Source organism: Rhinolophus sinicus, chromosome 16 (genome assembly GCF_057876585.1).
Source record: "Rhinolophus sinicus isolate RSI-liver-muscle chromosome 16, RSI-T2T, whole genome shotgun sequence".
Lineage (NCBI taxonomy): Eukaryota > Metazoa > Chordata > Mammalia > Chiroptera > Rhinolophidae > Rhinolophus > Rhinolophus sinicus.
The window spans coordinates 5,618,519-5,635,285 of NC_142516.1; the positions used below are offsets into that span (position 1 = coordinate 5,618,519).

A 16,767-nucleotide genomic window follows, 5' to 3' on the forward strand; every position below is an offset into this window, starting at 1 on the left:
CCACACAGTCTGCCCCTTTCTTCTCTGACCCCATCTCCTAATATTCTTGCGGGTCGCCCTGGTCTAGTCCTCTAGTGTCCCGACTGGTCAACACAAGGCCCACACCGGCCTCAGGGCCTTTGCAGATACCAGGGAGGCAAATTTACCTTAAAGTTTAAAAAGATCTGAGTGATGGAAGCATCCGTCTATATAATACTTTTACACAAATGTTTGTAGCAGAATTATTCGTAATAGCCCCAAACTGGGAACAACCCAAATGTCCATCAGCTGGTGAATGGATAAACTAATTGTGGTATATATCCATACAGTGGAATGTCACTTGGCAATAAAAAGGAATGAAGTTCTGATACATGTGACAATGTAGATGAACCTTGAAAACATTATGCTAAGCGAACATTATAAAATAATGAAAGCATTATGCCAGTCATATATATTGTATAATTCCGTTTATAGAAAACATCTAGAATGGGCAAATCTAGAGACAGGAAGCAGATTGGTGGTTGCCTAGGGCTGGGGAGGATGGGGGGATAGGAGGGTGACAGCTAAGAGGTACAGGGTTTCTTTTGGGGGTGATAAAAATGTTCTAAAATTGATTGTAGTGATGGCTGCATAATTTTGTGACTACTCAAAACCATTGAGTAGAATTGTCCAGTTTGAGTGGGTGAATTGTATGGCATGTGAATTGCATCTCAAAGCAATTAAAAATAAAGATGTAAGTGATTTTTGTCTTAATAAAACATTCCTATCATTTTTACAAGTGGTGTGTATAAGTCTTCAAACTCAATATTACGATATCTAAAGCCTTAAAGGGAACTCTGACTAGTCTCGTTTTCCTTTCCCCTTTATTTTTTAACTCGTAAATTTCTTGGGAGCACATCTGCTGGGTATTCCATATTTATTACTTGAATGGAGGGGTTTTTTCCCTCTGGTGTTAGTATGAGAAAGAGCGTGTACTAATCAGAGGTTCATTTCTCGCTTCCAGCACTTTCATGACGGACGGAAGGCACAGCAACACATAGAGACCTGCTGGAAGCAACTTGAATCAGTAAGTGGAAAACCAACAGCTCAGGAACTGTCTGAGGAGCAGGCTTTCTCATTTGAATTTAATTCAGGCTGGAATCAATCAGTAAGCACAAAACCAATGAAAACACTAAAGAAATGTCTTTAGAGACTTGCCTAATTTGGATTTAATATATTTCTAGACGCTTTTATCTGTAGTAAAATGTCGATCCAAAAGAGCTCAAGGAGAGCATTTTTCTAAAAATCATATGGAAAGAACAAAGACTAGAGACAGAAAGCAGATTGGTGGTTGTCGAGGGCTGGAGAGGATGGAGGGACAGGAGGGTGACAGTTTGCGTGCACAGAAATGCAGATTTGAAAATAACGCCCTGAAATGATGACACATAGCAAATCAGTTCAGAGAAGAATGGTCTTTTGGGGATTTGGGTAAAATTGTATCTGTTCATAGGAATCTCATGGGTTCATTAATAATGGCTTTCCCCACCACCATTTTTCTCTGCTTTTAGAGCAAAAGACGGTTTGAGCGGGATTGCAAAGAGGCGGACCGAGCACAGCAGTACTTTGAGAAAATGGATGCTGACATAAACGTTACAAAAGCAGATGTTGAAAAGGTAAGGTGAAAGTGAGCCTTTCATTTCCCCTTTTAATGTTCGTCATACATCCCCCCAGAGTGTCGGCCCCGAACTTCTCCTTTCTGACCGCGGCCACAAAAGGCCACTCCACTTGGGATCATTTTCAATTTGTGCCAACTGTCAAGGGGACCAGAATCTAAAACTTGGGGACTCTTCAGTGTCAGGAGTGAGCGGTTTGCTTATTTGTTCCGTCACCAGGATGATAACATGGAGACGTAGACGATAAACACATCATAGCGGGTGGTTTCTGGAGTTTGTGGCTTTCTCTTAATGGCTTTTCAGAGAAAAGGTCCACCTCTTGAAAGCTGGGGCACACCGTTCAGCGTCATCTAGAAGAGCTTGGCTGCTCATAATGCTTCCGTTAGGAAGATAAAGAGACACTGTTGGCCTGACTTCTGAGTGATTCACTCAGGTTGATAACAGCTTGTAGTTGAAGCCTGGCCTTTGTGAGTCCTTCAAAAGCTTTCCTCTAAATGGACTTGTATTGGCAATTAGCAATATTATAAAGCTTGTACTGTATCTTCCTGGGGTTCCATGTGTGTCTTTTCCCTAGAAGTGGAATTTTCTTTTTATGAAAGTCATCAATACGCTGTAAAGAAAATTAGGCTGTTCAATAACAGTATTCATTCCTTACAGCCCAGGGCTGTTTTGGCTTTCACACTCCTACTTCACGTGGGGGGGAAGCCCTGTCTTTTCATAGATTTCTTGCACTTTTGCCAGATTAGTTGGAGATGAGATTAGTTGAAAAATAGTGTGAATTAGTTATGTAGTTATTTGCCCAGGTAAATATTATTTAAATTCCTTGCTTAAAGCCTAGGTAAATATTAATTAGCGTGTCTTCCTCTAAAATTATCTAACATATTAAAACACATCTCATTGTCTATATTTGATTTTGAGTGGGGATATTTACTGTTAAAAGATCTACTAAAATACTGGTAAAGTCACCATAAATTTGTCATAAATTCTCATTAAATAGCCAACTCCCCAAACTGTTTAAAATGTTATCCAATTAAAATAGATTGACCCAAAGTTTATCAAAAAACAATTGGATTAAAAGCAGTAGATGTACAGAATTGTACACCATAAATCTATGTAATTTTACTAACAATTGTCACCCCAATAAATTTAATAAAATAAATAAATAAATAAATAAATAAAAAAGCAGATGTGTCCCAGAAACGTATGTAGCACAAACGTATGCATTCTTTATCAAATATTTCATTATCCTAAATGTAAAATTAGAGTGATTTTTGTTTATCTAAAGACTTTTTAAAGGAAATTACTTTCACGTCTCTTTCTGAGTATAAAAGCTGTCCATCCTCGTAGAAATATCTGAAAATATAAACAACTAAGGAGGAGGAAAACATTAAAACACCCAACTATTATTAATACAAGGTATTTTACCCTTCAGAGCCTTTTCTTTAAAAATTATATGTACTACACTATCTGTACAGTGTAAAGAATAATAAAGACCCACCTATCTTAAGAAGTGAAATCTTATTGGTGTTTTTGAATTCTCCCTCCCTACCTGCCTCCTTCTTACCCCCACCTTAGAGATAAACTTCATCCTTAATTTGGTGTTAACATTTCCTTGCGATTCTTCATAACTTTACGGCATGTGTATGTATCTCCAAAGAGTCTGTTTTAGAATTTTGCCTCTTTTTTGCCTTTATATAAACAAAATCATACTTTCATTTCATTTCTTCTGACTTCATTTTTTGCATTCGATGTTTTTTACTTAATTCATGTGGAGCATAGCACACATGACTTTTATATATTAACAGTAGAGCTTTACTAAACTCTCGTTTTATTTCTGTTGTGGGTTTTCTGGAGAAACAGTCCAATCACCAGCAAATAATGACAGTTTTATTTCTTCGTTTTCAATCCTTCTGCCTTTTATTTATTTTTCTTATCTCGCTCTGTTGACCTCCCTCACGCTAGTAGAAGCAGTAATTGTGGACTCCTTATCTTTCCTTGATTAGAAAGCGAGTGCTTCAAATGTTTCCCCATTAAGCATGATTTTAATACACCCTTTATCCGATGAAGGGATTTCCCTTCTTTTCCTGTTTTGCCAAGAGGTTTTTATTAAGCTTGACTTGATATTGAATATCATTAAATACTTTTTCTGCTCCCTTTCATCCATTAATGCGAGCGATTACATTCATCAGTTTTCTTCTGTTGAACCAAATTAGCATCCCTGGGACAATTCCAACTAGGTCAGATGTGTTGTTTTTTTATACGTAACTAAATTTGTTTTATTAATATTTTACTCAAGACTTTGGTGTCTATCTATAGTCATTGAAATTGGTCTGTAATTTTTCTTGTCCTAGTTCTTTTTACTTATTAGTTTTGGGTTGTTGCTCCTTTTTCTAGTTTCTGAAATAATAAATGTGAGATGAAATTAACTGTTCTTAAATGTTTTGTAGCACTGCGTTGTGGGAAAGTTTCTAACTACTGATTCAATTCTTTGGTTGATCCCAGGGTTATGTATTTCTAGAAATATATTCATTTCATCATTAGTTTTCAAATGTATTGGCTAAAAGTTGCCCATAATATTCTCTCACCTTAATTTTTGCTTCATATGTTGTTGTGTCCCCCTTGTTTATTCCTAATAGTGTTTATTTATGCTTCTTTTTTCCTTTGGCGGGGCGGGGATGAGTTTTCTAAAATCATTTTTATTACAATTTTCCAAGAACCAAAATTTATCTTTGGGGAGTTTCTCTTTTCTATTTGTATTTTCTATTTCATTTAGTTTCTTTTTCTTCTTTCTCATCTGTCTTCAGATTTATTCTATTGTCCTTTAAAATTTTTCTCTCTTCAGATGCTTACCTCACTTCAACTTTTCTCCTTTCTAGTATAAGCACTTAACATATTTCCCATTTAAGTACTGGTTGATCTTCAAACCCACAAATTTTGATATGTAGTATTGTTGTTGTTGTTCATTTTCAGGTAGTTTTCATTCCTTTTACTATGTAAGTCTCTCCTATAAGCATACTTTAAAATTTCCAATTGTTTGACGTACTTAAGCATATCTTTCTGTTATTGATTTCTAATTTAATTGCTGTGATTGTAGAAAACCTGAGTTTGAGTCTTTTATGTTTGCTGAGACTTGTTTTATGGCTTATTACATGATCAGTTTTAATGAAATGTTCTGTAAGGAATTGAGAAGATTGTGTATTCTCCAGTTCTTAGTTGCAGAGAATTCTGCATATTTTCTTAGATCAAACTTGCTGATTGTGTTATCCAGATCTTCATCATTAAGGACTTTTGTTGGTTTGTTGTAACCTTTTTTGAGAGAGATGTGTCACTTCTTTGTGCCTTGCTTTCCTTGTCTGTAAAATAGGAACACAAAAGAACAGGACTAATGCAAGTATTAATTGAGTTAGTATGTATAAGGTACTCAAAGCCACTTATGGCAGTGGTCAGTGATCTACAAGTTAGGTAACTATTATGGTGATAATGGTGGAAGATTTGCCATTTTCTGTCAGTTTTGTTCTTCCATTGTGAAGTTATTTACTGAAAAATAAAATTTAGAATTGTAATATCTTTAATGTGATTTACTTTTTCATCAATGTGTAGTGAATTTCTTTCTGCAGTTATGCTTTATGCCTTGAAGACTAGTTTATGTGTTATATACCATCTTTTTACCTTTTTTGGGTTAGCATTTGCCTGGAAAATCTTTCCTATACTTTTACTCTGTCCATTTCTTTGTCCTCATATTTAGATATGTCTCCTATAAATGACATAAGGCTGTGTTTCTTCTGAATCCAGTCTGAGAGTTTTCATCTTTTACCTGGAGAGTTGGGATTCACGTATGCCATCGTATTTTGTGTTTTCTGTTTGTCTCACTTTTTCTATGTTGTCTTCTCTTTTTCCCTGGCGTTCTTTGTTTCTTGCTTTCTTGGATTTTAAAAAATTGGTTTTGTTTTATTTTTCTCATTCCATTTCCCCGCCTACTACTTTGGAGATTATGTATTATATTTCAGTGCTTTTATTGGTTAGTCTAGATATTTTAACATATATATTCAACCCAAACTATAAAGTAAATTGGGATCTTTACTAATGTCCTCCTAAACACGTCAGCTAAAACCCACTTACTTTTAACTATTGTAATTTATTTGTATGGTGGTTTTTGTTGTTGTTGTTGTTGTTATTGTTATTGTTACTGTGCGACTACACAAATTATCCTTCAGTAATTTTTATACAGTTCTATAAGTGTGCTTCTGATTGTCTTTGTTCACCATTTTTTGGTATCTGGGATCTTATTCCTTCTTCCCAAAGGACACCCTTTAGAAGTTCCTTTAGCAGAGATTTGTTACAGTAAAATCTCAGTTTCTGTTTGATTGAGCTGTCTTTATTTCTCTCTCATTCTTGTATGCAATCCTAGTTTGTATACAATCCTAGTTTGATTATACTGTACCTGGAGGAATTTATTCTACCATCTTCTGGCTCTCATTTGTGGTTGAGAAGTCACAGTGAGTGAGAAGTCAGTTTAATTGTTAATTCCTCAAAGGTAATCTTTTTTTTCATTTTGCTAACTATTAGGGTATTGGTTTGTTTGTTTTTGTCTTTGTTCTTCTGAAATTTCACTCTGACATATCTAGGTATGATTTTTTTTTTTTTTTTAAAGATTTTATTGGGGAAGGGGAACAGGACTTTATTGGGGAACAGTGTATACTTCCAGGTCTTTTTCAACTCAAGGTGTTGTCCTTTCAATCTTAGTTGTGGAGGGCGCAGCTCAGCTCCAGGTCCAGTTGCCATTGTTAGTTGCAGGGGGTGCAGCCCACCATCCCTTGCGAGAGTCGAACTGGCAACCTTGTGGTTGAGAGCCCACTGGCCCATGTGGGAATCAAACCAGCAGCCTTCCGCATTAGGAGCATGGAGCTCCAACCGCCTGAGCCACAGGGCCAGCCCTGATTTTTTTTTTTCTTTAATCTTTCTTTTGATTCATTGGTCTTATTGACTCCAGATTGGAGTTTTCCCACTCTTGCCTATCCCTCATTCTATTATTTCCTCTGGAACTCAGATTATAAGGTATAAGTTAAAACTCCTACTCTATAGCCTCTACGCCTATTAATCTTTATTTATAACTCCCATCTCTTTGTTTCTCTCTGCTGTTTCCCTTGTAATTCCTTCAAATATAACTTTCATTTCACAAATTCTCTCTTAAGCTGTATCTAATCTATGTTTTAACATATCCATTGAGTTTATAATTTCAGTTGTTACTTTTCATTTCTAGAACTCCCTTTTGGTTGTCTTTAAAATCTATATCATCTTGTTATTTTCTTGTCACTTTGTCACACTTTGATACCATATTTTACTTCTTTAAACATGTTAAACATACTGATTTTATATTCTCTATGTGATTGACTTCAGTATCTACAATCTTTGTGGGCCTGATTTTTCTGTTGTTGTTTCTGCCGACTTGTTCATGGTGACATGTTTCTCTGAGTATTTTTGTGATATAAACACTTTTGCTATAATGCCATAAACGCATTGCTGAAAAACCTTATATTCTGCAAAAATGCTCCTAAAAACAACAAACAAGTCTTATGGGAAAAATAGGCTTAGAAACAGATCAGTTAGTACTTACAGAACTTCGTGACCAGAGCTCCAACAAAACAACAATCTTAGCAAAACTACTAGCATTTGCAGTGAGTATCAGAGCCCTTAGCCTTCAAGATGTAAGGCCTTCAGAGTATTAGGACCTTAATAGATGTGGGTCCTTGCAAACATTCACTTTTGATAGAGGCTACTTTCATAAAATGAAAAATTTGACCCATAATGTAGCTTTCTGCATTTATCCATTGCTTTAACACAGAGGGAAATAACTTCCCGGTTTTTGCATTCATATTCCCAGCTTCACCAGATAGCCCAACAGGACGGAGATTGTAGCAGTTCTCAAAGTCATTAAGACAGCCACTGGTTGTAGTTCTGTAGATTTTTCACCTATTTCTTAAGTTATACATCATATTGCTAAGATATGCTGTTGTGAGAAAGCTTACTCGTGATTGCTCCCAAACACCATGTTTCCCTGATACAAGACTCTGTACTATAGTATAGTATAGTATAGTATAGTATAGTATAGTATAGTATAGTATAGTATAGTATTAGTATAGTATAGTATAAAGACTGGGTCTTATATTATATTAAAATAAAACCTGGTCTTATATTAATTTTTGCTCCAAAAGACGCATTAGAGCTGATGGTCTGGCTGCGTCTTATTTTGGGGGAAACACGGCATAACTGTACTGTGAAAAATTGTATACAAACTAGCAAAACTTCTATGTTATACCAACATCTATATTTCAGTCACATAAGAAGGTATTAAGTCACAGCGGATGAGATACAGAACAGACTGTGTGTGATTATGAATGTACATTCTTTGGAATTTTCTCTATGGCCTGGGTTTAAAGTGGGTTTGCCAGGGAGCTGGCATGATGTGGGGTCACTACCCAGCCAGGACTGCATCAATCTAGATTTCCCAACTTGGGGTGTGGGATCCACACAGCTATGTGAGTTCTGACCCTTTGTAGTCCAAAAATTTCCGGGATGACTTTTTGTCTGTTTTTCTCCCCCAGGTCAGATCCAAGGTAGTTATCAAAAGTACCATTTTTGGATCCAAGGCCGACTTTAGGCCTTTTCATAGATACTGCCAAATTGAATTGCTCTCCTCAACCGTTTTAATATTTCCAAGGATGTATATTGTTTTTTCCTTCTACTGAGAGCATCCTTATGTTACTTTTAGGGAAGCACCACTTACCTCCTCCCCCAGGATATGATAAATTACCCAATTTTGACATCGCAAACCTTGATAGAGCAGGGTCTAAACACTGGAGTTCTCAAACTCCTTTGTTGATGGGTGTGCCTCGAAGCACTGTAATTTCCCCAAAGCAGCAGTAGTTTGATTGTGGTATCTGTGTTTGGCTTCATCGCCTCTAGTGCCTCTTGTCAGTATCAGGCCAAAAGGACATAGTGTTTCAGTGCTACTTAATGTAACTTCCCTTTTATTTTTTTTGAATAAATTTTTATTGGGCAATATTGGGGAACAGTGTGTTTTCCCAGGACCCATCAGCTCCAAATCAAGTCATTGTCCCTCAATCTAGTTGTGGAGGGCGCAGTCCACCATCCCATGTGGGAATTGAACCAGCAACCCTGTTGTTCAGAGCTCGCGCTCTAACCTACTGAGCCATCCGCCCGCCACATAACTTCCCATTTTGACTTCTGACAGTCTTTGAATCGAATGTGAATGTCTTTTCCCCCCATTTCTGCAAACAATTAAATTACCCAGTGGTGTTAGAAATCGCTCACCCTCCTTTTCCTAGCACTCAGCCCCACAAAACTCAGAGTAACAAGCGTGTGTTTGCAAAGACGTGGATAGCGCTCCTACTGTAAGTTGAGAGGATTGTCCTAAATTGCGTTTGTGTTTGATGATACAGTTACTGTGAACTCTGTGTGCGCGCTCTTCTAAACAATTTAGGATCTGGGTGTGAGCCTGCGGAAAACGTTTCTCTTTCGGAAACGTTAAATGTTCCGCCTATGGACTGAAACCACACTTTTCATAGACGCTGTGTCCAAATTGCCTAAAATCTGCCCGAGTCCACGTGGGACATCAGTTGACTTTTGCTTTGTGTTTGGTGTCAGCATGTGGCCAGATGTTTAGTGATTTGCTTCCAAGAGGGTATGTGGTATTCTGGAGGCAGCCAGCTTAACTACAAGTAAATGTAGACATGTAAAGTAGAGATAAGAAAAAAAATGGCACTTCCATCTCTGCGCTGGTGAACATATTTGGATGTTATGAGGATGCCATGTTCCTCAGAGGGAAGATGAGGAAAGGAAATAAGCTCAATGGAGTGGTTTTTTGTTGCTGATGAAACTCAAGGAACTATGTAGTTTTTTGTCCTTTGCCCAGATGCAGCTGTCAGAGTTTTGAATCTGAAGCCTTAAAATGAGTTCTCGTGATTTGCACTTAGTTACTCTGGGTTTGTAAAAGAACCAACACATGTTGTACTAGGTCCTTTTGTGGCTCGTGACCCGTGTGCTGAAGCTGACGGTCAAACCAAACTCTCTTTCTGTCTCTTTTAATGAGGTGGAAAGATAGTCCTTACTCTCTGTTCCGTAGTATTGAGAAGTCAAAGGACTGCAAGGAAACATGCAAAAATCAAACCATGTGTCTAAGTCAAATCTGGGATTGTCTTCTAAAAACAATTCAAACCCTGACAGTAGGTAAAGCGTTCTTTGTCGTCCCATCCTCCCCCATCCCAGGCCTTGCTCAGTCGTGATCACCTTTGCCACTTGATATGTGTCCTTCTAGAACTTTTAAAACGCAGTAGTTCCCCCTTATCTGCAGGGGATACATTACAACACCCCCAGTGGATGCCAGAAATCTTGGATTATACTGAACCCTGTATCCTATTGTACTATCCTCACCTTTTCACTTCAAGGAAGCACTTTATGGCTTTCCTTTGGCATCCGAATCGCCAGCATCACTACGCTTGCGCTCCGGGACCATTAGTAAGTAAAATAAGGGGGACTGGAGCACAAGCGCTGCGATACTGGGACAGTTGATCTGATGACCGAGAAGCTACAAAGTGACTGACAGGCGGGGAGCATATGCAAGCGTGGAGGGGTGATTCACGGCCCAGATGGGATGGAGCTGGAAGGCTTGATTTCATCGTTACTCAGAACAGCGCTCAATTTAAAATTTATGAATTGTTTATTTCTGGAATTTCCCATTTAATATTTTCAGACCATGGTTGACTGGAGGTAACTGAAACAGTGGAACGCAAAACCATGGCTAAGGGGAGACTACTGTAGTTTTTTATGGAGGTGTTATAAATGGCCACATCTTAAGTGGACAGCTCAATGAGGTTTTACGTATATAGGAAATCATGTGCCACCACCCAAGATAGGGGACATCTCTAGAACCCCAGCAAGTTCCCTTGAAGCCTCCCTCACCCCAAAGGTAACTATTATTCTGACCGCTATCATATATTAGTTTAGTCCGTTTCTGTACTTCATACAAATTATACAAAACATAGTCTTCTGTCTGGCTTCTTTAGGATTCATATTTTTCTCACATAGGGCGGTAGTTTGTGTTGTTTGTTTCTCACTACCATGTGGTATTCCACTGTGTGGATGGATATACCAGTTGGTTTATCCTTCCTCATGCTGGTGGACACCTGGATTGTGTCCATTTTGAGGCTACATTAAGAATAAAGCTGCTGCAAACATTCTTCTTCATGTCTGTTGGTGGACATGGCCTCTCATTTTTCTTGGGTACACACCTAGGAGTGGAGTCCTGGGTCATAGGTGTATATGTGGCTTAGCTGTCATAGAGCCTGACAAAGTGGTGTACCAAGCAATGCACCCTTCAGCACTGACTCCTCATCCTCACCAACAATGGAGATTGTCGGTCTTTTTTCTGGCTTCTTTTGATGAACACAAGTTATCAATTTTAATAAAGTCTAAATTAGCTTTTTTTTAAGGTTAGTCCTTTTTTGTTTTCTGTTTAAAAAATATCTTTACTTGCCCTAATAAAGCCTTTTGGTATGCCTTTAATCGATGCATGGATGGTCTTTTGTTTTAAAATTTTCTTCATTGCTATGAAATTATTGTTCTGCAATGGAACAAGCCTAGACAGCCAGAATATTACTGTTTCTCCATCACACGTTTTTAAGGATCATGCTTAGACGTACAGAGAGCCTGGCTCTTCGTGCCCCTATCGCTTGGGAGCCCAGTGCCCCCAGAATTGACATAACACCCAAGGACCATTGTTCATTGTCACTTTGAGCAACTAAACTCTTCATGTCCTCTTGTGTGTGTTGTGTTTTTTTTTTTTTTAATAGGACTTTATTGGGGAACAGTGTGTACTTCCAAGACTTTTTCCAAGTCAAGTTGTTGTCCTTTCAATCTTAGTTGTGGAGGGTGCTGTTCAGTTCCAGGTTCAGTTGCCGTTGTTAGTTGCAGGGGGCACAGCCCACCATCCCTTGCAAGAGTCAGGGAGTCGAACCAGCAACCTTGTGGTTTGAGAGCCCACTGGCCCATGTGGGAATCGAACCGGCAGCCTTCGGAGTTAGGAGCACGGAGCTCCAACCGCCTGAGCCACCAGGCCAGCCTCCTCTTGTTTTTTCATTTTTTTAGTTTTTATTTTATTATTATTATTTTGTGTGGGTTTGGAATTTAGTGTGTAGAGAGGTGGCCAAGACTAATTTTTAATGGAGTCAGTATTTCAAGCTTTATATAGTTTGGAGGTTGCTTCTGAAGAATCAGAATTCTAAGTAACCATTAATTTATATTATAAAAATCTATCTAAAATCTGTCTAGTAGTTATTTTTTCATACAGTTTGCTTCTGCTTGGTACAACTTTTTATCCAACTAAATTCTGAATCTGTTTATTTCTGTCTTCACTTAGCCCCCCAAATGAGTTAGTTACCCCATACTTTTTTTTTTTTTAATTTTATTGGGGAACGGTGTGTTTCTCCAGGGCCCATCAGCTCCAAGTCAAGTTGTCCTTCAATCTAGTTGTGGAGGGCACAGCTCAGCTCCAACTCCAGTGGCTGTTTTCAATCAACTGAGCCATCCGGCTGCCGGTCCGGAAGCTCAGCGGAAGCTCAGCGGCAGCTCGTTGTCTTCAATCTAGTTGTGGAGGGCGCAGCTCACTGGCCCATGTGGGAATCGAACCAGCAACCCTGCTGTTCAGAGCTCACGCTCTAACCAACTGAGCCATCTGGCCACCCGTATACTTTTTTTTTTTCAGTTTAAGGGAATTCTAATGGAATCATGCGTTCATGGTCTTTTTTTCATTTTTAAAAAACATTTAACTTATTGACTGAATTCCTAAGTTGTGAAATGTTCACATTCATTTTCATTCATTCCCTCACTCATTACTCATTGACTACATCCTGGCAAGGGGTGGGGGTGGCCCAGACACCCACTTGTAATCCTGCAGTCTTTGGCTTTAAGGAATGTGCCTTTCATTTTCTTCCTAATATTTAGTTCACTGTCTAGTGAATGTTCCCTTTTTCAACCATTTTTCCCTAAGCAACTCTTGAAAGGCATCTTGGTGACAAAGACTTTAAAGTCAGGTTTTATCTGTCACTCTGCTTTGGAATGATAGCATGCTGGACAAACTTGGATGAAAGACAGTACCTGATTCTGATAGCACTGCAGTTGGTTAGTGTGGTGTTGGGATGAAAAAGGAAAAGGTTATCAAAATGAATGGAATGTGAACTAATATTTCCAAACAGAGAGAACAGTGTTTTCTAAATGCATGCATTAAACTGAGTTCATCCATGTCAGGCAGTGAATAATTCCCTTTCTCTAATTCGCCCTTGCCTTGTGACTCTTAGTTCTTACATAATTTCTAAATGCAAAATAGGATATTGTTTAACAGAAACTGCAGTTAGTGGTTACAAGGATCTGCAGAAGTTGTCAGCAAGTTCAAGTTATGCTTTTTAAACTCTAGTATCTATTTCTCTTTTTCTTATAGGTCTAGTTTCATTCGACTTGAATGATTCTTTGACTGCCTGAGTCTCAATTTTATGGGCAGTTATGGGCCATGAAACAATTTACTTGGCTTCTTTATTCCCATTCATTGCAACTCTGAGCGTTGACCTACCAGAAGAATTCTCTGTGCAGTGTGAGGGGTTTCCTTATTTGGCTTAAGCATGAGTTTTATTATATAACCTGATTTGAGGAAATGTTTTTAAAGCTAAATTAAATTAAAATCCTGGCCGTGGGCACTTAGAACAGTGTATCAGTTTCTTAGGGCTTTTGCACTCCATTTTTGTGTGATATTAGAGCTTCTAAAAATACTTGGCTTTGAACATTATTAGCTTTTAAATCCACATCACTGTCCATGTGCAGAATAGGAGATTTTGAGTCCTGTATGAATTAAGGTAGAATTCTAAGAAGTTAAGTGATAAAACTTCATGTTTCTAATTGCAATAAAATATTCATGTGCTTTTATGTGTCACATGTTGAGAGAAAAATAAAATTGTAGGAAAGAATCTATGCCATTTAAAGCAAGTATGAAGGAATTTTCTTTGAATGATTATCCGTTTGGTAGTTATCTTGATTTAAACAAATGAAGTTTAGTAGTTCAGGAATTTGCTTCAGTTAGAAGCAGAGTTGCGAGGTTTGAGAAGCCCAGAAAGGCCAGGGTTGGTTCTGTTCTAACACAGCTGAGTAGCAGTGTTAAATTTTTTTACCATTTGGGGAAACAGTCTCTAGCAAGATGACTACTTAAGTTATTGTACGTATAAGGAGTTGTCCTGTTAAATATTTCCTCTGCCCTTGCTGTAACTACAAGGTTGACGTCTTTACTGAACATGTTAATGTCCAGCGCTTTCCCTAAATTTGTTTCATATAAAATGTCTGAAGGAAATGTTTATTGTAATAAGTTAGAAAACAATTTTTCTTTTACAGAGGAAGTGGTTAGTATGACTACAGGAAGTAAATTTTGCAACTGAAGCTTTTTCAGTTTAAAATGCTTTTTATTTACAACAAGAGAAAAATGTATAGAGTTCAAATGAGACTATCAAATATAAATACTGTTGCTGTAACTATTCTTTTATAAGTGGATCAATGTTCAAATTAAGGATTCTAGAGAAGACACTTTTGTTATTCTCTTGTTTATATCTATCCTGTAAGAAGTCATATCTGTAGGGTTCCTATGTTGTTTATTTTGCCTCTCAGTGTGTTTGTATTAAGTGAACATCCTGAATGGTTTCTATTGTTTCACTTCTTAATATTTATCTTGAGTTATAGTGGGTATGTTTTCTTCCTTTGACATTTCACATGTGAAATAGAATTTAATGGGAATATTCTCATTTACATTAAAATGTTGACATGAGTTTATCTTAGCTTTGCCTTAGTGCTCCTAAAAGTATAATCATTAACAAACCTCTAAGTTAATGTACAAAATATCAATAGAGCAAAGTAAGATGATAAGTCATTCTTATGCCCTAGATCTGAAGATAAAAATGAATTAAATAAAATATAGTATGAATACAAATATTCATGTAACATGGATATATGAATATGAAATAAAAATGAATTAAAACGATATTTACTTATGTTTGTGTGTGTGTGGCTTTGATTATTTGGCACTTATTGTGTGCCTCTCACTGTTTGCAAGACTTTCATATGACAGCTCATTAATAAAATATTTTAATTTTTACTGTTAGTAAATGGCCTAGGTTGGCCAAGAGCATGTTCTTAATCTTGCTCCTACATAGAAATGGGTTCAGGTCTTGTTTCTACCACTCCCTAATGGCATGGCATGAGGCAATTTATTTCGTCTCTGAGCCTGTTTCCTATTCTATAAAATAGGGGTAATATTACGCACCTCAAGGGCTGGTTGTGAGGCTTCAGTGGTACATGATGTGTCTAAAGCAGTGACCTACTTTTGGACTTCAGTTTATTGGTCAACACTATTATTGTCATCTCCCTCCTCAGTTCTTTCCCCTCCAACCTGCTATAAATCTATTGAGTATATTTTGAACATTCTAGGCATCTAGACATTCTACAAGAATATCTATTGAACAAGTAGTGTATAGCATCACTAGGATTACAATGGATGCCTTTCATGAGGACCCCGGGTAGCAAATAAGGATGAGGTGGAGAGACAAGGAAAACTTGAGTCAACTGGAGAAAATGACAGATATCATGTTACATGAAGACAATCAGAACAATAGCAGCTAAAAAAAATGTTATGAAATCATCTGGTGCAAATATTAGGAGCTCAGAAGCTGTTCATGGATGCTGCCTCTGAAAAAAGCTCTGTACAGATTATAGGTTGTTGGGATAAGCCTGAAGGAGAAATTGGCTGTTGAGTATGAAGGATAGGTAGAAATTGAAAAAAAGGAGCAGAGCAAGAACAAGTGAGGACTTCATCCAGGCCACTGAGGGAAACACACTGCAGATGCTCGCCTGCCTGACAGAGCAGGGGACTGATTAGGATCTAAATGTAGAGGTGAGATGAGAACGGATGATGAAGGATGTTAAAAGCAAAATGGCGAAATGAATGTGACACTGATGAAATGCTGTTGAACCCACTTCACACAAAAAACTTACGCTGGACAAGTGTTTAATATTTTCTGAAAAGGTTTTAATCCTCTCCATAATTCTTTTATCCCTTTATAGATAAAAAGGGTAACGCTATGAAATGTTAAATTACCTCCGCCCAGAGTGACCCTGCTGGATGTGACTGAAGCACATCTCTGTGCCTTGAGTTCATATGACTTTACTGCTGGATTATATTAAGTAAGCTCTTTTGCGTGAGCCACTGCTCTTGCCTACAGGACTAGGCAGGCGATAGTGGGTTGGGGTAAGATGATAAATAATAATTGCCATGAGGCCTCAGTATCGGGGACCCAATAAAGAGAGGTGGAGACTGTACCAGACTAAGAGCTACAGGAGCCATCTAAAGAGGGACAGCCATTGATTCACCATCTGTCCATACAGCTGTAGCCATGTGAGAATGCAGGCCAAGTGTTGTTACTTCTTGCTTATTATTCCTTTCTGTGGTAAATTTCCTCCTTTCTGGATGATAGGTTGGTTTATTTTTTCTATGAGATTGTGAGGATTAAGTTCTTTTTTGTTTGTTTGTTTGTTTGTTTGTTTGTTTGTTTAATTGGGGAAGGGAACCAGGACTTTATTGGGGAACAGTGTGTACTTCCAGGACTTTTTTCCAAGTCAAGTTGTTGTCCTTTCAATCTTAGTTGTGGAGGGCGCAGCTCAGCTCCAGGTCCAGTTGCCGTTGTTAGTTGCCATTGCTAGTTGCAGGGGGCACAGCCCACTATCCCTTGCGCGACTCGAGGAATTGAACCAGCAACCTTGTGGTTGAGAGCCCACTGCCCATGTGGGAATCGAACCGACAGCCTTTGGAGTTAGGAGCATGGAGCTCTAACCACCTGAGCCACCGGGCCGGCCCAAGTTCTCCTGTTTTATTTGTCTGAAATGTCTTTATTTTGTCTTCACTCTAATGTAATAGTTTAGCTAGGTATAGAATTCCAAGCTGACAATTATTTTCTCTAAACGTTTTGAAAATATCGTTCCATTGTCTTTTATCATTAATTGTTCCTGTTCAGAACTTGACTATCTACTTAAT

General features: G+C 38.0%; 1 protein-coding gene across 25 annotated transcripts in view; it reads left to right on the forward strand.

Annotated features, from left to right (window-relative positions):
- The window catches only part of FNBP1 (formin binding protein 1), a 115,760-nt gene that overhangs the window by 63,249 nt on the left and 35,744 nt on the right, over positions 1-16,767 (forward strand). For all 25 annotated transcript variants that reach the window (XM_088793441.1, XM_088793438.1, XM_019728840.3 and 22 more), the window contains exons 5-6: positions 983-1,045; positions 1,527-1,631. In XM_088793441.1, the coding sequence (XP_088649567.1) occupies positions 983-1,045; positions 1,527-1,631 (168 nt within the window). The remainder of the gene's footprint in view (positions 1-982; positions 1,046-1,526; positions 1,632-16,767) is intronic.